The following is a 27,839-nucleotide window of genomic DNA, read 5'->3' as shown; positions in this document are numbered from 1 at the left end:
CCTCCGCCCGGGAGGGGGGAGAGGGCGCGGGCCGCGGGGACGCGCGTTCTCGAGCTACGTGCTCGCGTACGTCGCCGGGCTTCGGCTGCGTCCGTCCCGCCGCCCGCCCGTTACCGCCGCCGCCGCCGCGCTTTCCCTTCGCCGGCCGCCGCCTGAGGGGGGCCGGGGCCAGCCGCCGCCGGAATGCCGCGCGTGTACATCGGCCGCCTGAGCTACCAGGCCCGGGAGCGCGATGTGGAGCGCTTCTTTAAGGGCTACGGGAAGATCCTGGAGGTGGATCTGAAGAACGGGTGAGGAGGGCGGCGGAGGGGCCGGCCGGGGGGCTGACTGGGCCGCGGCAGTAGCTGGGAGGCCGCGGGGATGCGAGCACGGCGCTCGCTGGGCACTAAGTCGCCGCCGGCCTCCTCCGTTCCGCCATGGCGGCGGCGCCTCGGGGGCGCGGGTAGGCCCAGCTCCCACTGCGCCTGCGCGGGCGGGGGTGGTGGCGGGATAATGGGAACGGAGGCCCGGGTAGGCCTGGGTTTCCGTCGCTGGACAGCGAGTCCGCGGCCTGTTTCGACTCCGAAGAGAGGCGGGCCTCCCGCTCTGGGGCTGCCGGGAGTAGATGAGGGTTCCGGCTCTCTTGTCCCTGGTTCCCAGCCTGACCCGCCTGAGTCCCTCCCGGCGCGTGTTTCTGGGGACAGGAGCTCTGGCTTTTCCATGTGCCACACTTTTTTGGGCGGGAGACTCCAGTTTTAGTAGTGCAGCGACAGTTTCGAAAGTACTGTCTTGCCGCGCTGAAAGCCTTGCCCGCTCCCTTTACTAGAGTAAATTAAAGTCCTAGCTCGTTATCTTGAGTGAGTCCTTACAGGGTTTCTACTTTGTGGTTTTGGCTCTCCAACTTGCCAGAAAATAATGCTGTCGTAGGATTTGTTGAGTGGATAGGGTCCCTCCTGGCTAGGTCTGCGTCGACTGCTGGTGCAGGTAGAGACACATTTTTAAATTGCCTACTTAACAGCTTCCCCCGTACGGTCTAGGCTTGTAGTCATTCCTAATCTGCTTTGGCGAAACAGAGCTAGCAGAGGCTACCAGGTTTCGGGGGAAACGGGTGAGTTGTCAGGCCTGGAGGATGTTCGAGCATCTTTTGCTTGGGAGCTGAGAAATAGTAGGTAGGACTTGAAAGGTATTAAGCACCGAAACGGCATCGGAAGCACTAAACCTTGGATGTTAAAGGAACCCTTGGTTTTTTGCTGTGTTTGTTTTTGTTTTTTAAACTTTGCGTTTGGTCCAATGCGATCAGCAGTAACTGACATTTGAAAAGAAATATACCTTAGTAAGAGTTATATGTGAGCCAACAAAAAACTGTCTGGGTTTCGAATTGACACTTAGAAGAATCTCCTTGCTGAGAACAAGACTTAAATAAAATGTTTACGAATGCTGGATTCGACTCACATAGACAATTTCTCATTTTGTTTGGTGACCTTAATAGTTTTTACAGAACGTACCAGCGACATGAGAGAGGATTGTTTTTGTGATACTTACCCTACATGTGAGAGATTAAACTCCACTTTCCCCTCCCTGCTGCTCATTTAAATTGACAGAATAACTTTTGTGGGGAAAACGTGGGTTTTGGAAGCCAGATAAGTCTGAGTCAAACCTGGCTCCTCAATTTAAGTTTCTTTGACAAGTGGCTTGGTTTCTCTGAACCTGTTTTCTCATTCATAAAAAGGAAGGGAAGGTAGAAAAAGTATAAAGCTTTTGCCATCTGCTGTAATAGTCTTTGGGAAACATCTTAGCTGGTTAGTGTTTGTAACGGTACGGTGTGTTTGCTGAGGTCTTTTTCTCAAGGAGTAGGTGAGAGTTGAAAAAGGTAGCAGGGCAAAACTGACCGCTTGATCAGGTTACTAATGCACCAGCAGGATACCCAGGACTGTACTACATGTATTGAGGAAGAAGACAACTGTTCCTGACTAACCTGTTATGATTGACATGCATTTTGATTCAAGGAATGCTTGTTCTCATTTAAAACTCAGACAACTAAAATGTAGAATAATTTACTAAAATTGATTTTCCTTTATTATTTTTATTTTTACTTGCATTGATGTTTTGCTTGCATGTATGTCTGTGTGAGGGTGTCAGATCTCCTGGAACTGGAGTTACAGTTGAGAACTGCCGTGGGGGTGCTGGGAATTGAACCCAGGTCCTCTGGAAGAGCGGCCAGTGCTGTTAACTAACCACTGAGCCATCTCTCCTGCCCAAAATAAATGTTTCTTAAAATGAGCTTTGAAGTATGGATTTACTAAGGCTCGAAATGAAAAAAGAAATGTCCAGAAATACATTATGTTGGAATTGAAGTGGTCCACTAAGGACCAATCGTAACATAATCTAGCTGGGATCAAACCTCACGAAGGACCCAGAAATTTAACACCAAACCAGAAACAACTATTAAAAGTTTTACACTAGGGAACTGGAGAGATGGCTCCATCCTTAGAGGCACTGGCTGTTTACCCAGAGGACCCGGGTTCAATTCTCAGCATCCACATGGGAGCTCGCAAGTGTCGCTCCATCCAGTCCGGGAGAATTTGACACCTGTCCTCCAGCACTAGGCGTGCATGTGGTAAACAGTTACATAGGTTGGCAGAACATCCATACACATAAAAATAAAGTTAGAGAATAAGATTTTTTTTTCTTTTCTTTTTTTTTTGGAGCTGGGGACCGAACCCAGGGCCTTGCGCTTGCTACGCAAGCGCTTTACCACTGAGCTAAATCCCCAACCCCTACACTAAATTTTAAATCGTGAATAGAATTCAAAGACTTGGAGGGAAGCCTGGAGCACCTCAGGGAAGTCTGAGAGGACAGACACTCTCAGAACTTTTACTGTCTAAGTCTTTTAGGAACTTTGAGTCTTATATTGCCAAATAATGGTGTGCATGAAATCCATCCCAGATCAAGGTTGAAATAAGGAATGGAAGTTACTTCTGGGTTTAAAGACAGCTGTTACAGACACTAATTCCATGTAATACAACCTAGTGTCTTTCTGAAATCATTGCAAAGAAAATGACTCCCAGGAAGAAGACAGATAATGGAGGTGCTGGGAAGAAGAAAGGAAGCAGTAGAACAAAAGGAAAATGTAGCTGTGGGGGGCGGGAGGTGCATAGTCTTAAGCCTGGGACCATATCTCCTTACAGGAAAGTGTCTTTGAACATTTCTGGATTGAAACTCTAAAACAGATTTTAGATTAATGCGACTTTAAAGAATTGCTAAAGTGTTCACATTTGTTAAAATGAGGTATCTTAGGTGTAGGCAGATGGGTTGTAGGTAAAGTTGAGAATTAATTAGGTAACATACTTTATACTTGCAGAATGAAGATTCACTGTCCAGGAAAGGATTTTGTTGCCTCTCTTTTGGTGGGGGTGGGGGGAGGACATACATACAAGCAGTTCAGCATTTCTTGCCTGCTACTTTATTGTGCCAGGCAACCTGCTTCTGTTTTAGAGAACTTGGAAACAGATGGTTCTTCAGGGGACTACAAGTGTGATGCAGAATCTCCCTGGGGCCACATTGACCATACATGATTGGATTAGAGTCTCCTATATTCCTACCTGCCTGATAAACCACCTGGTACCACTTTGGGCAAGAGTAGACCAGAGGAAATTCTGGGAGTTTCAAGGAGACAAAAGTATTAGTACCTTTCAGCTCTATGTTAGCTTTGTTGGTTTTGATTACATGTGGATTGTATCAATTTTCTTTTTTATTAATAAATCACTTTGTTGTGATATGTGGAAGGTTGCTGTTTTTATGTACAACAGTTTCTTGCCACAAATAACTTGTAGTTTTAGTCACAGATCTTTTCATTTTTTGAGTAAAATTTACTCCATCCTTAAGTGATTTACCTGCCTAATAGCTAGAGTAAGTTCAAATTATTGACGTTTTCTTTCTTTAACTGGCTTAATCATTAATTAAAGCACTCCAGAGAAAGTGAGTCTGTATTTGACATGACAGTGAAGTGGTATACAGTTGGAGTTTCAGTAGGAAGTTTTAAATTGGTGGGGTTTTTTTTAATTTCTGGTATTACTGGATAGCTTTTGTCTTTACCTTTGTTTAAAATTAAAGTGGTATAGAACTGGGGGAGGAGGAGTGTTTTAAAAACTCACAGTGAGTTAGTTTCCCCATCCCTGTCACTGGGCCTTATTTGCTGAGAGGAATCACTGCCACCACAGAACTTACCCCAGGTATTTTCTCCATGGACTAATGCCTTGTTCTGTAGAGAGAGAGTGAAGGCGGTCTAGTTGAGCTAATACTCTAGATTATGGGTTTCTGGTGAGCTGAAATCTCACTGCCAAAAAAGGGCGCGATTTCCCTTAATGAAGCCCCACTTACCATTACCTTACTGCATTCATGGGCTATCTGCCAGCCTTAAAAGTAGTGTCCCACTTGAACTTGTGTCTCCAGTATTTGAGTCTGTAGGAATTTGGTTCTGTGTTGATTTAGTTCTTACCTAACGAGAGTCACTTTATTAGAGTTCTCCAACCACCTTATATATAAATTTTAAAAAGATTCCTTATAGGCTGGGCCGTGGTGACTGGCAATCCTAGCACTCAGGAGGCAGAGGTAGGAGGATCTGTGGCCAGCCTGGTCTACAGAGGAGTTCCAAGACAGCCAGGGCTGCACAGAGAAACCCTGTCCTGATAAGCAAAACAAAAAGAGTCTTTATTCATATTTTACTTTTTCTTCAAAGTACAGTCTATTTCCCATTGTGACAGTTTTCTGTGTTTAACTGTTTTCTGACATGGAGAAAGGAAAGTGAAAAGGTCATCTGAGATGACCCTGTCTGCGATTGGGGCGTCTGGCCTGCCCTTGTCACCTCTACAGCTTCTGTACATTTCTTCCTTCCTTTCATTTTGTTTTTTGTTTTGTTTACTTTGTTTTTGAGATGGGGTCTTACTGTGTAGACCAAGTTGGTCTTGAACTCACAGATCCACCTGTCTCTGCTTTCTGAGGTATGTGCTACCAAGTCTGTCTTTGTGAATATTCTCTGTCTCCAGCAACCTGCCTTGTATGATGAATTGTATTGTGCTAGGGATCCAAGTCCAGGCTTTATGCATGGCAGACAAGTCACTCTACCATTGGGCCACGCCTTTTACCTCTACAGTATGATTTTATAATGATTATATAAAAATGCTACATATAAATTCTATTTAGTATATGCAATTAAAGCTAGGTTAGAAGACATTTAGATCATTTTTTTGGTTTTCACTATTTTATGCATATGTAGCACTGGAAAATATTCTTTATGTAAAACTAATTGCATATTTTTAGGATTTGGGCATAAAAATAAATACATATTCTTACATTTTCTGGTAGCCCTTAATTTCCAAACCAATAGTTTGTATGTTTTATCTAATTTTATGTATACGGGCTTTTTTCCTGGTTTTTACATTGTCTAAATTACCTACAAGCTATACATATTGTCTAAGTCAAAAGTTACTTTGTGAAAAGACCCAAGTGCTTAAAAACAGTAAATCAAGGTTAGTAGAAAATTCAGAAATCAAGAGTTCTTAAACAAGGGAAGAAATGGACTGGAGAAATGGCTCAGTGGTTACTAACACTGGCTGCTTCTCCGGACTACCTAGGTTCAGTCTCCAGCAACCACATGGTGACTCACAACTGTAGCCAAGGATGACCTTTATCTTCTGATATTCCTACCTCTCCCACGTGCTGGGATTATTATAGGATGTGGTCCACCTTTTCCATTTTATGCAGTGCTAGGATCAACCCAGAGCTTCATGCATGCTAAGCAGCGGAGGTGCATCTCCATGCTTGTGTGCCCCCTTTTCTACTTTGGCTTGTGTGATTCTTTCATTGTTATATTGAAATCTATGCTGTTGGTTGCCTAAAATTCCTTGTCTAGCTGAGTTGTACTTTGCCTAGCCATTCCCCCTAGGTTGTCCCCTAATATTAGCTGTTATAAATAGCCCTGTATTGGATGTCATATGCATGAAAACCTTTTTGGTATTGTGCCTTACGACACATTTTCATGGAACAAAATTCATTAGTCCCACAGGAAATGAATGCACAAAGTTCTTAATGCCTGATGGTATATACCTTTAATCCCAACCGACAGAACCAAACAGATCTCTGTGGGATCCAGGCCAGCTAGGACCACATAGTGAGACCCCGGCTCAAAAACAAAAATAACCTTACCAGTTCAAGAAAGGCAGCAGTGGCTACCCCACTGGCAGTGAGCCATGGTACTGTTTACCGTCTTTGCCGCTTGAAATAATACTGTGGAGATCTTTTGAGCCAGGAGCACAAGACCAATCCCGGCAATATGATGAATGGGTCCCTGTCTCAGAAAGAAAAGGAAAGAAAAAAGTAAATCCTATCTCAAAAAATCAACAAAGCTAGCCAGGTGTGGTGGTGTTCGCATGTAGTCCCAGCACTTGGGAGGTGGAAGCAACAGAATCAGTAATATAACAAAATTATCTTTGGCTACTCAACAGGATTGAGTGAGACCTTGTCTTTAAAAAAAAAAAAGAAAAGAAAAGAAAGGGAGCTGGAGAGATGGCTTAGTGGTTAAGAGCACTGACTGCTCTTCCAGAGGTCCTGAGTTCAAATCTCAGCAACCACACGGTGGCTCACAACCATCTGTAATGGGGTCTGATGCCCTCTTCTGGTGTGTCTGAAAACAGCTACAGTGTATTCGTATACATAAAATAAATATAAAAAAAGGAAAGGAAAAGACAGGGCCCTTGATACAGTAGTGTTCTGTCATTGTTGTAATAGTTCTATAACCATTACAAATGCAGTCCTTTTTATTATGTTACTTCTTCCCCAAAACATGGAAGATTTAAACTTTTCTGAGAAATCAATACCAAGAAACAAGACTATACTTTAAATTATATCTAAATATTTCTAACAGAAATTACCCTGGCCCTAGTTCTTTCCTCAGTTTGTGTTATGAATAAACGTTACATGTAATTATTTGGTCAAGAAATTTTAAAAGTCTGTTTTGTTTAGTGTCTTGTTCTTTTCTCTTTGAGATAACCACACAAATGAGAACTACATGAGGTGCCTTTCTTAATGCCCAGAGTTTTGACTGGATAATATAAGTGGTTTGGGTTCGAGGAGGTTTGAGGTGCTCTAGGTAACTTTGCACAGACAATTATATTTTGCATTCTCGAAAGGAAGGTGCTTCACATATCTGAGAAAATGTCAGGAGTGGTACTTATGTGTGAGCTAACACTGAACTCTAAAAACAAAATATTAACAGCTTCATTGTATGTATGGTTTTTTAATCCATTTATGGGGTTGGTGGCATGTTATGGCACGTCTGTGGAAATCACAGGAAAATTGGCTGGATCAGTTCTCCTTGTACCTTGTGGTTTCCCAGGATTCCACTCAGGTTGCCAGGCGTGACCTTTAGCCATTGTCCTGTCTCACCAGCTGTACAGTTTCTATTTCAACTAACTATATCAGAGCACTTTATATAAACAGGTGGTAGCCCTGGTTTGTGCTAACGTGAAAACTGAGGCCTGTGGTTGACAGGACAAGATTACAGGATGAGATTTGAAAGCGTGGAAACTGCGGATTATTTCCATTCACACGCTAGCCATAGCATTGCAGTGACAGTCAGGCTTTTCTCCTGTTGCTCCTTTCCTGCCTACAGGGGTAATCTGGGTTCCTTGGCCTGTTCACCCTGTAGTCTTTTCTAGAGGCTTCTAATAAACTGATGAGCCTCAAGTGAGACAGTTCTACTTTTTATAATGCTGGCCTTGGTAGAGAATGAATAGGGAGTGGTTAACCCTCAGGCTGTCATGGCTACCTGCAATAAGATGTGTGTCAGTGTGCAGACATTTCGGTGTCTTGTCATCCCTGCAGCCTCTGATCTTAGAGTATCCTTCAAGTAAAGAGCTGGAGTGTGTCCTGGATTTATGTAGCTATATTCTAAGGCAAGGCCTTCTGGGCTGAGGGGAAAGCCCCAGGCTAGAGATGATAGCCAAAGACTTACAGCTGGTGCCAGAAGAGGAGGGGGACTGAGGGAGCATTGAAAGCAGCCTGGCAAGGTGGGCATGTATTATCTGGTACAGCGACGCAGGAGAGCTAAAAGAACTTAACATTTTTGTAAAAATAATGAAATGGCCTGTTGGGGGAAATCTGTCTCCAAGAAAAAGCATGGCTTTGGCATCTTTAACAGAATTGATGTGGGAAAGAATACCCAGTAAGAGCAACATGTAAACAGCCAAGCCCTCCCAGAGGTATGAGCCTTACCAAGCTTATTAGCACCTGACAGACAGCCTGCTCCCTGCATTGTTTAGAGCCCACTCTGTGTGGCTTTAGTGTGGATTTGGGTAGCACTGTTTGTTGAGTATGTGCTTGTTTTGGTGAGTGGGTATAATGGACATGATGATGCATGCTATTCTGTGTCCCAAGAGATGTGTTCTGAATTAGTAATGATAAGTGCTGTACACTTGTTTTTAGTTTGTGTTTGAGCTTCATGAACTTCAGTGTAGACTTTTGAGAGACAGAAAATTGAGACATAGGTCTAATTGTAGACCCCAACTGCCTCAAGCTTCTTTAAATAAGGAAATTTTTTTTTTTTTTTTTTTTTTTTTGCTTTAAAATAACCATTTAGTCATGACAGGGAGATTATAATGAGTATAGTTTGATCCTCAAACTAAATAGTGTTATTTTGTAGGCATCCCATTCCTAGGATAAGAATATGGGAAGAGCTCAGGAAAGGAGCTTAGCAGACTTAGCTCTCTAATAGTGTTGTTTCAAGGCCTTGTGTGGACTTGCCTTTAATCCTGGTACTCAGGAGGCAAAGGCAGGTGGTTCTCTACATTCAGGGACAGCCTGGTGGTCTGCAGAATTCCCAGGACTGCCAGGGCTACACAGTCCTAGGACTTTGCAACACTGAACCACACCACCACCAGCCTGCTGAGTTTGTAAAGCCTTTAGGGTGATAAAAGCAACTTGATAGGTTGTCGGAACAATTACAAAGTAACACTTTAAAAATCTACTTCTTCTGGAGTAAGTTTTATTTCTTATAATGATTGTTTCCTGTGAATATTCCTTTAGAGATGCTCTGTTATCTGCAGTGTGGTTGGACCCTGGGCTAGGGCTGGGGATTTAACTCTGGTGGAATATTTTTCTAGCAAGCCTAAGGCCCTGGCTTCAGTTTCCATTGAGTCTTGAATTTAGCTGTGTGTCAATAGATTTTTTTTCAATCAAATGATATATCTCATGTTAGTCATTTTTCATTGTTGTGACTGAATTCCTGAGCATATAAACTTAAAAGACTTGTTTTGGCCATTTTCTAGATCTGGGTCCACTCAGCTGGTTCCTTGGCTATGGGCTTTAAAGGTTAAGGAGAATGTCTTGTCAGCTAGAACCTGTGTGGTGGAGACTGCCCGCCCACCTTGTGATGATCAAAAGACAGAGAAACAAGAAAGGGCCTATGCGTCCCCCAAATACACACTCATGACCTATGTCCTCCAACTAGGCCACACTTGCAGAAGTTTCTGATACTTCCTGATAATTCCATCACATTGTGTGCTCATTAGTACATTAATCAATCCATTAATGAGCTCAGAGCCCTTGAACTGTTGAAATTTTTATTGTTATTTTTGTTTCTACTGGGAGCTTGAAAATATTGCAACTTATTAGTATTCACACTTTCCAGTTACAGGATGGGTGTCACTGCCTTTACTGTGCTCCCAGTTGTGGTCAGAACGTGGGCATTTGTCCTTCTCATGCCTGTGCTCCTGGAGCCCCTGCTTTTCCAGCCTCTCGTGTTAAGGACTACTTTTCACTGGGTCTGGGAGGTGGCAGAGCCTGATGGGGTGCAGGTTGTAGGTTAGGATTGGAGTTTAGAGACTCAGAATCTTGAGTAGCCTTGACCAGAGACCCAGCAACAGCTCCAGGTCTTAATTCTCTGCCTAGGAGTGGCAACAGCCCTCAGAGTTGGGAAGGTTGAGTAAAGCAATGTGTGTTTCCTATGATGTTTGACAAATAGCAAGACAGAAAAATAGGAATTGGTTATTACTAAGAGGAATTTGAAGAAAGAAAGAGTCCTAGTGGGGTGGAATAGCTTGGAATTAGTCAAAAATAAATCAGGTCTTAGATATGTATCATCCATTACTACTGAAGTCTTTGCATTTGGAAGTCTGTAAACCTAGTATTGGACTTCTGACCTTCCCCCCCCCCTTAATATTCACTCATAAATATAAAATATTTTGGTCCCAGTCACCATTCCTTTGCACAACTAATGAACTGTGTCCTTGAGTGTTCTCTTTGACGATCACTCATATCGGCACAGCCAGCCCCAAGTACCCACCCTATCCTGATCTAATTGTTGCTGAGCTCAGAAGCAAAGACAGACTTCAGGGGTTGATGCGGGACCTCTAGAATGGAGATTGCACAGAATAATCTTATTTTTCCTCTATTCTTCTAGTCTGTTATGTTCTGAACCCACACATGTTTTCGGAAGGACCAGATGGCTGACACTGGCTAATGGGAACCAAAAGACAAGAGTGAAAGTAACCCGGTTGTCTCATGCCCCAGCTTAGAGTGCTTCACCCTACCCCGAGACCAGTGTCCTTTTTCTCTGGAGACTTCACCTTGCTGTATCAAAAAACTGCTACCACCTGGCTTATCTGAGGTTAGATTATGGTTAACTCAAGCAGCAGTGCTTACTAAATAGAAAAGATTCTATTTGGGACTGTGGGAGAACAGGAGAAGCCATCTGCCTTTCAAAGGCTTTGGGACCTGTGGTTTAAAGTAAAACTGGAATTCAAGAGTCCTGAGCCTGGGTTCATTTTCAGCTCTACCACATAGGAGCTCCATGCTGGGAACAAGCTGCCTGGCCTCTCCAAGCTTAGTTATCTCTTCATGAGTGAGAAGAATAATTCACTCTTCGAATTTATCATGAGTAACAAATGGAATATTACAGATAATAAAAACATTTCTTTACTGTAAGCCAAGTGCTGTGCTAATGGCCAACAGGTACTAGCCTTTGTTATGTGAAAGCCCTCATAATGAAGTGACAAGATTAGTACAACCGAAAGAAACAAGGCTTAAAGAGCATTTCCTTCCTTGTAAGATGAAAAAGTGATGGAAGTGCTAGCGAAGTGGCTGGGTGAGCATCAGGCATGCAAGGTGCTGAGACCTCCTGAAGGAGGTGCTTCTCAGCCATAAGCAGGAAGGGTGGAAGGATTGAGCTTGTGTAGTCAAGGTGTTTAGAAGGATGTAAAGCTATCAGGAGACATAGACTTCTAAGCAACAGAGTAATTTAGCTGCTGCCTTTTCCCACTCTAGTGTAGAAACAAGTTGCCTGAATGACAATAGCTGTAGTCTGGAATACAGTCCCAAGGCCCAGCACAATGGGAAAATGATTGAACTTGACAATAGACACAGTGGATAACCAGAGGAGAGTAGTCAGAAATGATTGCAGGGTTGTTGGGAGTGAATCAGGGATCAAGGTTTCTGGAAGAGAGAAATCATGAGGTAGGTTTTCTTCTTTGAAGGTGGGGAAAGATCAAGTGCAGACTGAGCTGTGGCCAACCGTGTGCAGACCAGGAATCCACACCAGCTCTAATCAGAGAGCTCTTGGTGTGCGGGAACTGCCAGTTTGCCGACGTGAAAGAGCCCCAGGCTGGGTAATGGTGAGCCCTGAAGTCGCACCCCAGCTCTGCCACTCAGTGAGCACGGGTAAGTCTTCCACCTTCTCTGGGTGGCCTTGATGGCCTTCCCTCCTCTGAGACTAAAGAAAAAGGGAGGGCAGAAAGCCAAGAACAGCCTCCTTCCTGTCTCAGAATAGGAAAGGGTCTCAGGAACCTGCTCCTGGAGCAGCAGCTCGCCACTGTGGGTTGTAAAGTCCCTCAGTCACTGCGGAAGCCAGCTCACATCCATGACCATTGATGCTAAGCAGTAAATGTGACACTGGTTTATGTGCTGTGAGGGCCTGGCTGCTGATGCCCTGGAATGCTGCAGACCTATGGGGTCAGGGCACTTACACTGTTCTCATTCACAAGCTTCTCCAGGTTGGCCTCACCTGAGCACGAGAGTTGGCTGTAGAGCTGTCTTAGTTCTACAGGGTTCTGTGCACTGGATGCAGCTCTCAAGATTACTCTCTGCTCTCCTGTCATTGTGCCCTTTTCACCTCTTAAGACCCAAGTTGGTTGAAGCCTAGGATCTACTGAGTGCTTTGAAAGCTGTTTTGATTCCTGTTCACTGAATACCATTTCTTTCAGGGCAGATTTAAGGGCTCTGCCCTCAAAATACAGTGCTACTGGCTCTAGATTGAGGGTTCAAGCCACCCTGTGGGTTTACTTCAACAGATGAAAATTTTTCCTTGGCTACAGCAACATCCCTAATCCTGACCAGCCATGGAGAGGTTCGGTTCTTACAAGGAAAATGAGTGAATGTGGGAATGGCTCACCACATTGGGAAAGCAAAACTCACATCCTGCTGATGCTTGGCTGAGGACTCTCATGTCCACATACAAAGAAAAGCATGTGGCACAGTTTTAGGACAAAGGTGAGCAGAGATCCACTGTGGAAAGGGGCACATTTTCCTTATTGAGAGACCATCCGAGGCATGCTCCTCGGTAAGCAGTGTTGGTGGGTGTCCGCAGTTACGCATGGAGGCTTGCTTTTCCTGCTCCTTGTATCCACTCCCCAGCAGCACCTTCTAGTCGCACCTGCTCAGTCAGCTAGTTGAGTAGCTCAACCCCAGGCCAGCCGTGCTTATCATTCTCCCCTAGGCCTCTTCTCAGTCTCCTTGACGAATGAGGGTTTGGAAGACAGACAGCCCTAAACCAATGTGAAGAGGGTGAGATAAGTGTCGTCCTCTTCAGTAGGACATAAAGGAAAAGGCAAACGTGGTGGTGGTCAGGACCTTTGGTATTTACAAGTACTGGGGTCAGAGAAAGCCTGTTTGGCAACGCTGTGAGCCTAGGTGGTAACTCTTGCAAGAAATGTGATGAACATTTCTAAAGTGGACATCTTAAGAGACCTTGGATTGAAAACACATCATTCCAGTCGTGCTTTTTCAGTTTGACCTGAGGACTACATCAGCTGTGGATGAAGAAGACTAGAGCATTGCACAGGGATGTGAATGGACCAAAGATCTGAGCAGCTACAGAAGCAACATGGCTTTGCTTTATGCTGTCCTGGTACCCTGCTAGACTTGTTTCAGAATCATAAAGCTCACTTTTTTAAAGGAGAAAGTGATACCAATTCTCCCTTCTCCCCTCATTCTTATGACAGGATATGCCAGGATCAGAGGAAACCACTTTGGGAAGACACAATAGAAGTAACATTAAGAAAAGATTTTTTTTGTTTTCTTTAGTTGAAGTGTTGTGTGTGTGGTAGTGCTTTCACACAGCGTAAGGGAAGGCATAAAATGCTGCCACCCTGAGTAAGATGAGGTATGGTTTCTGCTAGGTAGGACCTGCACTTAAGTCCTCTCTCCCCAGTTCCCTCACGCTCATCCTTCCCATGCTGGAGTCTCCTGACAGTCCTAATGCAGCAGCCGTGGGTTTATAGCCGTGGGATAGAGAGATCTATCCATCCAAGTTGTGTTTTGTGAGGCTTACAGATCCCACCAGGTGCTGTGTCGTGTGATAAAGTCACACGCGTGCCTCGGATCCTTCCTTACCTAGACAGAAAATTCCAGAGAGCTTTGTTGCTTTGTTTTTGGTTTTTGAGAATAGGTCAGTTTCATGTTATTTGCTGTAAAGTACAAAGGGAATAGTGTTTTATTAGCCATACAAAGGTAGTACACGCCTTTAATCCCAGCACTCAGGAGGCAGGGGCAAACCAGCTTTGAGTTTAAGGCCAGCCTGGTTTACAGAGTGGCAGCCAGGATTACACAGAAATCGGGGCTGAGGGTGGGGGGGGGCAACAAAAAATCATTTATTAGGAGGGGTGCAGGTTGGTTTTTGAAGAATCACTGATAACCATCAGAAAGATTTGCTTTTTGAAGATGTGAAAATTCAGCTGAAGAACTGCTAAGGTGTTTAAAACAAACTCGGGTTCCATAGTTTTTAAAAAACAGTAAGTAAAAGGTTAAGTTTATCCCTGTCTTTGGGTGCTATTTTTGACCTAGACCTTGCTCAGAGGAGTGCAGATTTTAATGTTTCTCATACTCATGTGTTGGGACAAACCTTTAGTTGTATGTAGTATACACTCTCACTTGACAGTTAAGCACCAAGAAAATAAGTACACTGTTGAGTCCATTCCAACAGAGCTGGGCCTACAGCCAGACCAGAGGCCAGGGCTTGCTGACCATCTTACAGATGGGAGTCAAAGCTCTCTGCTCACCACCCTGCTGAGTGTTCACTTGTGCCTCAGTTTCTCATTTGTGACACAGGTTACTGGTACCTGCCTCTTGCATGCTATGAATATTAAATAAAGTCACATTGTTGAGAATAGAAAATGTTTAGTGAATAGTATGTGGTGATATTTTATCACTGTTACCCAGGGTGCTGCCTTTCAGAGCCCATTCACTGGACTTGCTTGGAGAATGCAAAGCCAAGTGGAGAGTGCTTTGGTAGAAATACCTGACCCAGTGTCTCTTCATCCTCAGAAGAGGCATTCCCCACCATTCTGCTTTTTCTCTATGGTATTATTGTGGTTTCAGCTCCATCCAGCCTGCCAGTTTCAGAAGTGACAGTCTGATGCATGATTCGGTCTTTAGTCTGAACTTTGCCATTAAAATGCCCTTGATAGATTTTTAAAGCATTTCACGGAGAAGCCACTAAGTGATCCCCTGGGGAGTTTTTAGGAGTAAATATTAGGAAAGATTACACGGGTCATTTTCCTCTGGCATCACAAATTGTCCTGCATCTTGCTTCAGCCTCAGCTGGTCGAGACTGGTCTGTCTGAGCACTGATCTATGTTTAAATGAGTGTGCCTCCCTGATAGGCTGTCACAGGTTTCCCTGAAAGGAAGGTCACATGAGCTCTGCATGTAAGCCATAGAATAGAGTGATCTCTGCTGAGTGCTGCATCCCCTGGAGTCTAAGCTGAAGCCTCCCTGAGCCCACGGCAGCTGGGCTTCCTGCCTCGGTTGCCCTGCAGTTTAGGGCCTTGGATTTTGTGATTCTGTGGTTTATAGTTAAAAACGTCAGCTGTTTGGAGGAAATTAATTTTTTAATTTTTTTGTAATTTATTTGTTTAGGAATCAGTACTGTTGGGACCTTATACTAAGTCATTTCTGATCATTGGTACTAAGCAAATGGGTACCGCTTAGAGAGGGAGAGAGAGCGAGCGAGAGAGCCATGTCATTGGGCTCGTGGCAGGTGTTCTTGCTTATCCTTCTACTTGCTGTCTGCCTCTCACCTGGGCAGGATGCTGTGAGCAGAGGAAAGCAGAATAGCTCAGGACTGGTCAGCAGTTACAGAAGGACATACTTCACTCTTTGTGGTGCTTTATGATCTAGCTAAATAGATCTAATCAGAGCCAAAGTAACGTAGAGTTGGGTTCGTTGTTTTGCTTTGTTTTTTTTTAATCTGCTTTTTGATAAACTTCACCTTGCCAGATGTGGTAGGGCATGCCTTTAATGCCAGCACTGGAAGCAGTCAGGTGGATCTCTGTATAATAGAGTTCAAGGCCAGCCAGGGTTATAGTAAGACCTTTTCTTAAAAAACAAATTGTCTCTTTTAAATGATCACTTCCCTGATGACTCATTTTACCTAGGAAGGGGAAAGGCAGCTACAGTGTCATGTCCATTGAGGGTTTTTAGTGACGGAGGCAGTTTTGAGAACAGTGAGTGAGTGGAAAGGCTTTATTTTATTTTCCTTGACAAATGGCAGCAGCGTGCTTGCTCAAGACCGTTCTTCCTAAGCTGTAGAGTCTGTTTCAAAGATCCCACAGAGCTACGTGGGCAGGTGTTCTGAAAACATGTCCTGTTAGGTAACTAAGTGTGTCCGCTTTATTTTGTTTGTTTTTTGTTTTTTGTTTTGTTTATTTTGTTTTTTAATGGAGAATCAGTGCCTCTTAAGTTTGAATACCACTCAGACATTTCAGCATAAAAACACCTCTAAAATAAACGGGGAACCAAGATATAGCCCAGTGGGTAAAAGCACTTTGTACCAAGGCTGACCACATGAATCCAGTCTTTGGGACGGGCGCACTCGGTGAAAGAAGGGAGCCAACTCCTGCAGTGACCTCCGAGTTACACACTCGACCCCTCCCCCATCCCCAAAAGTGATTAAAGAAATTAACTCTCCAGGGGCTGGAGAGATGGCTCACAGGGTAAGAGCTGTTCTTCCAAAAGCCCTGAGGTACTCCCCAGCAACCAGATGGCAGATCAGAACCATCTATGAGACATGGTGCCCTTTTCTGATGTGTGGCAGAACACTGTGTACATAATTTAACTCTCCAAAGCTTGGCCTGCACATTGAAGGATTTGTTTGGAAAGAACTCTTTAGTTAAGGTGAATTTGGGCAATTCTGAATTTTCACTTGACATGTTAACTTAGAATATCACAAACTCAAGAAACTAAACTAGGTAGGCATATTACATGCATACCTGTAATCCCCACACTCGGGAAGTTAAGATGGGAAGTTCAAGGCCAGCCAGGATTCCACTGTGAACCCCTGCCTAACCACCCAACCTTACCCCAAAAGATTTCCTAAGATTTTTGTTGTTGTTGTTGTCATTGTCGTTGTCATCCCTGGCAAGTCTCGGGGCCTGTGTCCAGTGTCAGTATGTTTGAGCACAGAGCAGCATCATTTGCCTGTGTGCACAAACTTGTCAGAGTCTGAAAAATTGGTTTGTAACTCCTTTGTGATTGGCTGGATCCAAAGGATGATTTTGGTTGTAAAATACAGACAGTACACACAAAGCAGGTCCTTTCATAGACCAAACTAAAATTAATTCAAGAGAGTTTAACCCTGCTTGTAAGTATTTTACAGATTCTGTACTTTGCTTAACTAGTCTGTAGCAGGCATGAAAAGGATTTAGGGGTGGAGAGGGCTTCCCCCACATGTATTAAATCACCCTATTTCTGCTGGAAAGTACCTAGTGATATGACATGGTACAGTTGTATGTAGATCACTCCAGCCTTTCCAAACATGAAAACGAACTTGGAGTCACACAGGGAAGTAAATAGCTAGTAATTTCTAAAAGAGTTTATTCATTTGTGACTAATTTGTTTAGGTAGGAAAACAGGAACCTTGAAAAAAAACTTTTGACAAAAGAGACGTAAGACACTGACTTTCACCTGCCTTGACCATGACTCAGCGGTTAATGCAGCAGTGCATGGGGAGCCCCGCTGCACCTAGGACACACACCACTGTCAGAGTGCAAGAGGGGAGTTCTCGTGTGCTGCTCGGGGCACACACGGATTCCTTAAACCAAGTAGCCTTCCTGCTAGACTTAACACAGCCTTCTGACTCCTGCAGTTAGTGCCTGTTGGCACAAAGACAAAGTGGTTTTGGCTACAGAAAAGAGAAAATTGGCCCTTAGTTTGCAACCCCCAGCCTGTGCTAAGCATGAACCTCGTTGATTTCTGACACATTAGTGAAGCTGGATGCCGCTGATGCCAACCAGGTTTTATTTGCTCTCTCGTAGGTATGGTTTTGTGGAGTTTGATGATCTGCGTGATGCAGATGATGCTGTTTATGAACTGAATGGCAAAGACCTCTGTGGTGAACGAGTCATTGTTGAGCATGCCCGAGGCCCACGTCGGGACGGCAGTTACGGTTCTGGACGCAGTAAGCATTTGAAGGATATATTTATAGTTGTATCATAACATACTTTTATTATAAATGCTAATTTTTAAAGCAGTTTTATGATTTAAAGGTAGATATTTAAGCTGTTTCTATAAGAGTATATCTTTTAAAATACAGAATTGTAAATAAAAAATTTTAATATTTGATGTCATGAATTTGTTTTACTATTTAAAATATTTCCCGTAATGCAATTTGACATATATTTAACAAGGACCTCAGTTTTAATTAAAAGAATCCTTTGAGGCTAAGATGACCAGCTGTTCTGTTTGCTGACCTGGGTTACTTTTTCATGGGTCACCCTTGGCTAACCAAAAAATAGGAAGCCATGCAATGACCACAGTCATACTCCTTAGACCTGGGAGGTATGGCGCCCTCAGACACAGAGGAGATTAACTGAGATAGGTGCCTACAACCTTTTCTTTCCATAAAAAATATCCATGAAAATTTTAATCACCATGGGTAATAATAGTAACTGATTTAATAATTTGCTTTTCCTAAATTGTTGTTTCTTTTTTTTTTTTTTTTTTTTTAAATTTATTCATTTATTATATGTAAGTACACTGTAGCTGTCTTCAGATACACCAGAAGAGGGCATCAGATCTCTTTACAGATGGTTGTGAGCCACCATGTGGTTGCTGGGAATTGAACTCATGACCTCTGAAAGAGCAGTCGGATGCTCTTAACCACTGAGCCATCTCTCCAGCCCAAATTGTTGTTTCTTAATTAATACATGTTAATTTAAAATATAAACTGGTGAATGTATATGCCTATAACTTACTGATTTTTTTTGTGTGTGTGTGTTTAAGCTCAAATTAAAGGTGAGGCTTTAGTTAATATACACATGCCGTTGTTAGAAGGGGGGTGAGTCACATGTTTTAAGAGTGCTCTGTGTTATCTCCTCTTACACTGTATGATGTGTCTGTTTGAACCGTCTGAAGGTGGATATGGTTATCGAAGAAGTGGCCGAGATAAATATGGTCCTCCTACTCGCACAGAGTACAGACTTATTGTGGAGAATCTGTCAAGTCGATGCAGCTGGCAAGATCTAAAGGTTTGGGCCTAGTTAACTCTTTAAGGCTGGGCATGGGTAAGGGTAGGAAACAAGTATATTTATGTGGGTGTAGGAGTGCAAAAGATATTAAAACCACTCATACTCTACTTATGTGGACGCCAATGGCTCCAAGGAATCATTTGTATTACATAGAATTGTCCACTGCAGAGAGTGTTCTAGAGAGATGACAGGGAGGAGCTGCATAGAAAAGGCTAACAACCTGCGTTTCTGTAAACCAGAGCTAGAGGAACATTACTCTCAGTTTCTGTGTGGGTCGCACAATGAGACTATCCAGCCAGTGTCATTCTGTGTTCTTAGTCAGGCATGGTTGTCTGCATAGGTAAGTGGTCAAGATGGGAAGTAGGCCACCTTGGGCTACATAGTGAGGTCCAGAAATGGCAGCTTATCTCAAAGTGGGTGGGGTCAACCTGTCTTGAGAAATAGTTACTACGGGCTGAGCAAGGTGGTACACACTTTATCCCAGCACTTGGGAGGCAGAGGCCAGCCTGACCTACACAGTGAGCTCCAGGCCAGTCAGGACTACATAGTGAGACTTGCCTAAAAAATAAAATAATTTTAAAAAGGAAAGAAAATTTTATTCAAAAATTCCAAGATCTAGGGGTTTGGGGAGGGGCAGGGACAGGGGGTTCAATTCCAAGCATCCATGTGGCACCTCACAGCTGTCTGTAACTCCATGATCTGACATCTGCACACCAGCAAAACAACAATGCCCATGAAATAATAATAATAATAATAATAATAATAATAATAATAATAATAATGGGCCCAAGGTTGGCTTTAACTTGGCGCTGAGCACTTAAACCTGACTGGTGTTCATAAGGCTCTGGACTGAAGCTCAGCACCACACGAATGAAAAAGTTAAGTTCTGCTGCTGTGCCCATCCAGGATGCTGGAGTTCACTTCTTGAGAACAGTGTTACTTTCTAATGGTGGTAGGGAAGGGGACTCGTTGAGAAATGTCTTAACCCTGTGGTCTCAAGACAACGAAAGACAAGTTGTCTCTTTTTAAGCTAAGAAAAGAGTGGTTAGGAATTCCTTACATTCATGCTATGCTTTGTTTGGGTTTTTGTTTTTGTTTTGTTTTGGGGTGTTTTGAATGGGGGGTTCAGAGACAGGGTTACTCCGTGTATCCTTGACTATGTTGGAACTTGCTCTTATAGACTAGGTTGGCCTCTAAATCCAAGATCTGCCTGTCTCTGCCCCTGAGTTCTGGAATTAAAGGCACCACCTAGCCATTCATTTTATCTTAAAGGATCTTTTTCAGATTTGCTACAGACAACTTTTAGGTTAACCAAGATGAAATGCCGAGACGCCTAAGGTGTGATTCTGCACCACCTTCAGTGCACCGCTTGGGAGGCAGAGGCTGAGGCAGACAGGCTCCCATGAGTTGAGAATAGTCTGGCATAAAAGGCTAGCCCTTGGGGGTGGAAAGATAACCTAGCAATTATGGACCTACACTGGAGGCAGTCAAAAATACCTGCTGCTCTTACAGAAGTCCCAAATTCAGTTCCCAGCCCTCCAGTCTGGAGGCTTACAACCACCTGTAACTTTCACTTTAGGAAATGTGGTGACTTCTGGCTTCCCCGGGCACCTGTAGTCACATGCACATTACCACCCACAGATGCATACATATGCACATAATTTAAAGGTAAAACTCTAGGGGCTGGGAAGCTGGCTGAGCACTTAACACTGGATGCTCTCTTAGAGAACAAGTGCAGTTCCCAGCACCCACATGGCTGCTCACAGCCATCTCCACCTCCAGTTCCACCGTCTCCAGTTCCCTCTCTGTCTGCTGGTACCACGCGCATATGGTGCACAGACACTCATACACATAAAAGGAAAAACTAAGAAAAAGACTTCTTCCTGGTCTTCCTTGCTCTTGCTGGCATGTGTCTACATGGATTATTTGAAGATGATGATGTTTTCTTTGGTCCACTTAGCGAAGTCATTAGATTAGTTGGCTTTGCTTCTGTACCTGAGCAGTTTCTCTCCCAGGAAAATGAAAATACTAGATAATGAAGAAGACTGGGTCTTCTTCCTACCTCTGCATCCTACCAGTTGTATGATCTTTACAAGTTCCTTATCTTGGTTCCTCAACTACAAAATGCCGTTTTACTGTAACTATTTAACATAAACTGTTGTACTAGAGGTTGACCTCGTACACGCTGAGCAAGTGCCATACCACTGAACTGTATCTACCCAGCCTTCTTCCCCTTTTGTGCAAGGAAAGGACGGTGTTGAGGCAGGTCTCACTGGATAGGCCAAGCCTGCCCTTGAACTCCATAGAGAACCTTGCTTCTCCCTCCTGAGTGCTGAGATTAAAGGCCTGCATCACCATGCTCAGATGCTCTTTGCTTTTTCTTGAAGTTAACTCTAATTTGCCTTGAACTCACTCTTTATGCAGACCTTATCCTTAACCCCTTTGAGTAGCTAAAAATCAGAGTCTTCCGTCACCAGGCTCGGTTTTAGAGTTATTAATGTACTTTTGTTTTAAAAGTCAAAGGAGTCCTAGGTGTAGAAAATATTAGCTATAGCCAGATAGTGGCACACACGTTTAATCCTAGTACTTGAGATAGAAGCAGGTAGATCTGAGTTCAAGGCCAGCCTGGTGCACAGAGTGAGTCCCAGGACAGCCAGGACTACACAGAGAAACCCTGTCTAGAAAAAGCAAAAAGAAAGAATATTAGCCATTGATAAGGAAATTTAAAACACTAAGAACATTAAAGGGATCTTCCCCTTTAAAATCCATAATTTGAAGCTGGAGCAGTAGCTTTCATTAGGAGTAGCTGCAGTGCTTCCTGAGGACCTGAGTTTAATTCCCACACCACATGGCGGCTCACAACTGTGTAACTAGCCCAGGGGCTCCAGGGCCTAATTTTGGCCTCCTTGGACACTAGGCATTCACATGGTGTACAAACATCATCTACATAAAGTAAAAATGAATCTTTTCTTAAGGTCATAGATTTATATCACATTGTATAAATTGGGTTAGAAATGTTTATCTTACTGTTATGGAGAATTGGAAATTTTACTTTTTTTAAAGACTTATTTATTTATTTATTATATATGAGTACACTGTCGCTGTCTTTAGACACAGCAGAAGAGGGCATCAGATCCCATTACAGATGGTTGTGAGCCACCATGTGGTTGCTAGGAATTGAACTCAGGACCTCTAGAAGAGCAGTCAGTGCTCTTAACCACTGAGCCATCTCTCCAGCCCCTGGAAGTTTTATTTACATAGTAGAACAAGATTAAGAATTTGGTCCCAGAGGACTGGAGAGATGCTCAGTGGTTAAGAACATTGGCTGTCCTTCTAGAGAACCTGGGATTGCAAGGTGGCTCACAACTGTCTAACTCCATTCACAGGATGTCTGATACCCTACTCTGGCTTCCAGGGACTCTGTGTGCATGTGGTACACAGGCATAACACCTATACATACAAAATAATAAGACATTTAAAAAAGAGAGAGAAAGAATTTGCCAGGCAGTAGAGGCAGGTAGATGGTCTCTGTGAATTCAAGGCCAATCAGAGCTATATAGAGAAACCCTGTCTCAGGAGGAAAAATTGATTCCATTATTTATTTATGTTTTGTTTTTTTTATGATAAGGGGCTTCCCTCTGTAGACCTGGTTGTCCTGGAACTCACTGTAGACCAAGCTGACCTCTAGTTCAGAGTTCTATCTCTGACTCCTCCTAAGTGCTGGGATCAAAAGTGTCTACTCCCGTGCCCAGCCAAGAGGCAATTCTTGAAGAATTTACCCACAGCCATGATCTGAAGCACGTCTTTCTGGGTTTATATTAACCTCTCCCCATTTGCTTCATGAAAAAATAATTCCATACTAGATTTTTCCTGCCCCTGTGCCCCAGATGAAGACCTCACTGACTTTGAACAATTAACAGCTGTTGTAATTTACTGTCCATGTCTGTAAGGTGGGTGTGCCTGTGTGGTTATGATATGGAGTGAGCACCTGGAGTGCGACGCCCACTGTGACAGCTGCTGGTGCCATCACTACTCTGTAAGTGTGGCTTAGCTGAAATGAAGCAGGGACCCCAAGGGCTGAAGAAGCAGCTCAGAGGAGCTACATTTGCAGCCACGTGACTGACAGTTCACAACTCTAAGGTCACAGGTAGATCTCTGAGTTTGAGCAAAGCCTCTAACTTTAGTTCCAGGGACCCAGTACTGTTTCTGGCCTCTGAGAGCTGCAGGCGTGCATAAGGCACACATACATACATGCAAGACACACACCCACACACACAAAATGTAAAGATAGTAACGCTGGCCCAGCTCTCCACCACTCATCTTTCCCCTAGTTTTTCGTGGCAGTCCCATCTTGAGCTAACCATGACTGCATCTGTGTTCACTTGTGCATGTCCTAGTTCGAATGGCTACTAGCCTTTTTCTCAGACCCATACTTCTGCAAATAAATTTTTGTACAGAGGTGTTGTGTTCTTGATTGGATTGTGGATAGTGATCACAATCTATGGACTGCACTGAGAAACCCTCAGAAACATGGATGGGTGGGATGGTGACTAGAAGATTATGTATGGGCTGGAGAGATGGCTCAGCGGTTAAGCGCGATGACTGCTCTTCCAGAGGTCCTGAGTTCAAATCCCAGCAACTACATGGTGGCTCACAACCATCTGTTACAGGATGTGTCTGAAGACAGTGACAGTGACTCACATACATACAATAAATAAATAAATCTTTAAAAAAAGATATGTATATTAAGACACGCTGACAGACATGCTTGTGATGTAGCAGATAAGTCAAATGACACAAACTGTATGCTCAGTGTTTACAAATGCAAAACAGAACTTAACAAAGCGAACACAGACCACAGATGTCAGTTAAGTGTGTCTTACACACAGCCACTGGGATGTTAGGCCACATCTTTACCCAGATCCATCCCTACTACTAAACTGCACTCACTTTCCTTTGTTCACACGTCTGCTCCAGCTCTGCACGCACTGGGCCACACTGACTGCTGAGGACACAGGCCTGCCCTGTAGAAGGACAGGGGCTGCTTTTGCCTCCTGCCCCCCAGCTTCACTCGCCTTCTGCATTGTGACTTGGATTTTTTCCTTTAGGATTACATGCGTCAGGCAGGAGAAGTGACGTATGCAGATGCTCACAAGGGACGCAAAAACGAAGGAGTGATTGAATTTGTGTCTTACTCTGATATGAAAAGAGCTTTGGAAAAGTTGGATGGAACTGAAGTCAACGGCAGAAAAATCAGATTAGTTGAAGACAAGCCAGGTTCTAGACGGCGCCGGTCTTACTCCAGAAGCCGGAGTCACTCAAGGTATGTTGACATATCGTGAGTTGATTATCATGGACAGCCCACTCATGCTCTCCTGTTGGCTTTCCTGGCATGACTCCATGTGCTTCAGTGGCTCAGGACTTTGAACTGAACAGTTTGTGAGACTCGGGAACCTCTTACATCACAAACACAAACAGAAGCAAAGTCCTTTCTGAGACAGGACTGCGTGGCCTCTCACCTTTCTCTGGGGAGCTGAGTCATAAACTTGGCTAGAAGCACATAGTAAGGCCAGGGCACCTGTGCCTATATGCAACTGGAGGAGAAGCTGGCAGTGGTGGTGCACTGAGGAGGCAGAGGCAGATGGATCCCTGGGTTCAAGGCCAACCTGCTCTACAGAGTGAGTTCCAGGAGAGCCAGGACTACACAGAGAAATCCTGTCTTTTAAAAAAAAACAGGGGGGCGGGGGATTTAGCTCAGTGGTAGAGCGCTTATCTAGGAAGCGCATGAGGCCTGGGTTCCGTCCCCAGCTCGAAAAAAAAAAAAAAAAAAAAAAAAAAAAAAAAAAAACCAGGGTGGGGGGACCCTCCAGATTAAGCAGGCATTTGTGAACCACCATGTTGGTGCTGGGTATCAAACCTGGGTCCTCTGCAAGGTGATCAAGGGACCTTAACTGCTGGGCCATGTCTCCATGTCATCTGCTGAGCTCAGATCTGACCCCTGTCCTCTCTGGAAAAAACAGGCAGTGAGCGAGTGATGGCCATTGTGACCCAGCACTGCTGATCTGGGGTCAGTAAGGACCCTCATGGAGACAGCTCAGAACACTGGAGTTGACGGGTAGGCAGGGCTGTGTCTTTCTAGGAGAGAGGTGTTTCATAAAGGCCTGAAGTGTAGGGTGAGTTTCCCAGAGTAGAGAAGATGTGACGCGTATGCACTGTTAAAGTTTTCCCACGGCTGGGTTCATAGAGCACAGTGTGCTGCCTGCTGATTTCAAGGCCGGGGCTCGAGGTTTTAGAGAGAGGTTGTGGCAAGTAGTGCTCTGTACCTAACTCTTGTCACTTCTGTGTGCGTTAACTGTGCTGAGCAATGTCTAGAAACAGCAAAGCGATCGTACTGTGTCTCTGGGACCATGATTTTAGTCCTCGAGTGGTTCTGACGGCTGTCGTCAGCTTGGGCCTTGCTTAGTTTGCTTTTCATGCAGTGCACCTGACCGCTTCCTTCCCCACACCTCTCCCATGGTCTCTTTCAGACCTCAAAGTTGAAAGACCAGTGTGGGAATGCGTTTGCAAAATTCTCTCTCTTTTCTTTCCTTCCTTTGTGTGTATTGAATTCTATATTTATGTTCATCTGAAAGACATTGTAAGTTATAGCGCTAATTTAAAAGTGCCCAAGAACACAATACATAACTATCCTCACCAATATATTTATCTGGTTGTTCCATGGGTGTCTTTGCGTTGTAGTATTTCCTGGCTGGGATCCAGCTTAGTCATGTAACAGAAGGTTAAGTCTCTCTGACCTGGAACATTCCACCTTGTGTCTGGTATTACAAGTGCACCACTGCCCAACCGTGGAGCAGGCATGTTTTCATTGAAGGAAGGAACGAATGTTTTGGTTGACTCTAGACAGTCTTTTCTATTATAACTAGACAGTCTTTTATATAATTAAATGGGAGGGTGGGGGTTACCTGCATGTGTGTCTGCATTATGTGTGTACACGCTACCTGCCAAGGCTAGATGAGGTTATCAGTTCTCCTGGGACTGGAGTTACATTTGTGAACCACCATGTTGGTGCTGGGTATCAAACCTGGGTCTTCTGCAAGATCAGCAAGGGACCTTAACTGCTGGGCCATGTCTCCGTGTCATCTGCTGAGCTCAGGGGAGAATGTTGGATCCCTGAAACTGGAGTTATAGATGGTTGTGAGCCACCATGTGGATGCTGGGATTGAACTCTGGTCCTCTCCAAGAACAAATGCTCTTAACCACAGAGCAAATCTCCAGCCCCTTACTGGCAATTTTAAATTTTCTTTTTCTAACCCGTGTATGTGAGTTCAGGCCAGCCAAGGTTAATGAGACCCTGTCTTAAAAACCTTTCTCCACCACAGGTCTCGCTCTCGAAGCAGACATTCTCGGAAGAGCAGAAGCCGAAGTGGTAGCAGTAAAAGCAGCCATTCAAAGAGCCGCTCTCGATCCAGGTGGGCCTGCAGCTTCCTCGTGTTCCAACCTTCCCTCCCTGGAAATGGGGGTCCAGAGGCCATCCTTCCCCTGCTTCTGTGCCCTACCAGCCCTGCGCCCTCTCCATTTCCTGACTTAGAAAGCGTCTAGTCACTCGTTACTCACCCAGTACTGTGTCTTCCAGGTCGGGTTCCCACTCCCGCAGCAAGAGCCGCAGCCGCAGCCAGAGCCGCAGCCGCAGTAAGAAGGAGAAAAGCCGGAGCCCCAGCAAAGACAACAAGAGCCGCAGCCGCAGCCGCAGCCCCGACAAGAGCCGAAGCAAAAGTAAAGACCACGCAGAGGACAAGCTCCAGAACAACGACAGCGCTGGCAAAGCCAAGAGCCACAGCCCCAGCCGCCATGACAGTAAAAGTCGGAGCAGGAGCCAGGAGAGGAGAGCAGAGGAGGAGAGGAGGAGAAGCGTGAGCAGGGGTCACAGCCAGGAGAAGAGCCTTCTCAAGAGCCGCAGCCGCAGCCGCAGCAAAGTGGGCAGCCGCAGCCGCAGCCGCAGCAAAAGCAAGGACAAGCGGAAGGGCCGGAAGAGAAGCAGGGAAGAAAGTCGAAGCCGGAGCCGCAGCAAGAGCGAGCGCAGCCGGAAGCATAGCAGCAAGCGGGACAGCAAAGTCAGCAGCAGCAGCAGCAAGAAGAAGAAGGAAGACACCGACCACTCCCGGTCACCGTCCCGCTCAGTGTCAAAGGAGCGAGAACATGCCAAGGCAGAGCCTGGCCAGAGGGAAAGCCGGGCTGAGGGTGAGAGCGAGGGTCCCAATCCAGAGCCCCGGGCCAGGTCAAGATCCACTTCCAAATCCAAACCTAGTCTCCCGGCAGAGTCCCGCTCCAGGTCAAAGTCAGCTTCAAAAACGCGCTCTCGGTCCAAGTCTCCATCCAGGTCTGCTTCCAGGTCGCCCTCCCGGTCTAGATCCAGGTCCCACTCAAGGTCCTAACTGGCCATGCCGCGCTGGAACTGCCGAGAAGGTTTTGTACATTTGGTAGCCGTAGCACAGGAGTGAAGTAGAACACCCGTCACTGCTGTACATTAACTCCCCAAAGGTGTGTCTCAGTTGTTCAATCTCAGTGCTTCCTCGGTACCGCCTCCCGGCGCCAGGCCTTCCCGCTCCACTGAAAAGCAGCTCCTCAAACTCCCTGTACTCACAGTAGGACACCCGACGCCTTGGCTTCCAGGCCTGGCCACGGCTACAGGGAGCTCGGCACCGGATGGCTTCTCAGGCTGGAGTGATGGCGTAGGTAGGTGTGGTGAGCTCAGCCGTTTGCCCTTGAATTGATGCCCTTTGATGTGTGCCACGTAGTGAAAGTGCAAGTCTTCAGTCTCCCACCACTTCGGTTTCCTGTTTCTGGACTTAACAACCTTGTGAATAGCACAGTCAAGAGAAATGGATACCTGCATAGCCCATAGGAAGTAACACTGTAGAGCTCCATATTCTGGTATTGTGATTATATTGTTTTATATTAAAAAAGGAAAGAATTTTTTTTAATTTTATTTTTCCCCGTCTTGCAAAGTATAGTGGCCCCTGTTTCCATTAAATTTGAATAAAGACTATTTTTGCTTGACAAAATTTCA

At 44.7% G+C, this 27,839-nt stretch overlaps 1 protein-coding gene across 1 annotated transcript; it reads left to right on the top strand.

Annotated features, from left to right (window-relative positions):
- The first annotated feature begins 8 nt into the window (after window positions 1-8).
- Window positions 9-27,839, top strand: Srsf4 (serine and arginine rich splicing factor 4). The gene is made up of 6 exons (XM_032896903.1): window positions 9-290; window positions 17,561-17,703; window positions 18,660-18,772; window positions 23,881-24,095; window positions 26,152-26,241; window positions 26,406-27,839. Exons 1-6 carry the CDS (start codon window positions 184-186, stop codon window positions 27,202-27,204), a joined length of 1,467 nt encoding a protein of 488 aa, XP_032752794.1. The 5' UTR covers window positions 9-183; the 3' UTR covers window positions 27,205-27,839.

Source organism: Rattus rattus, chromosome 1 (assembly GCF_011064425.1).
Source record: "Rattus rattus isolate New Zealand chromosome 1, Rrattus_CSIRO_v1, whole genome shotgun sequence".
Lineage (NCBI taxonomy): Eukaryota > Metazoa > Chordata > Mammalia > Rodentia > Muridae > Rattus > Rattus rattus.
The sequence above is the reverse complement of the archived record's forward strand: the minus strand, read 5'-3'. Positions and strand labels throughout refer to the sequence as shown.

Excerpts from the sequence above, each read along its gene's own strand:
- Srsf4 (XM_032896903.1), top strand. The coding sequence starts at position 184 with ATGCCGCGCGTGTACATCGGCCGCCTGAGCTACCAGGCCCGGGAGCGC. Across the intron at positions 291-17,560 it reads GAGGTGGATCTGAAGAACGG|GTATGGTTTTGTGGAGTTTG; the intron begins GTGAGGAGGGCG and ends GCTCTCTCGTAG. Across the intron at positions 26,242-26,405 it reads AAGAGCCGCTCTCGATCCAG|GTCGGGTTCCCACTCCCGCA; the intron begins GTGGGCCTGCAG and ends TGTGTCTTCCAG.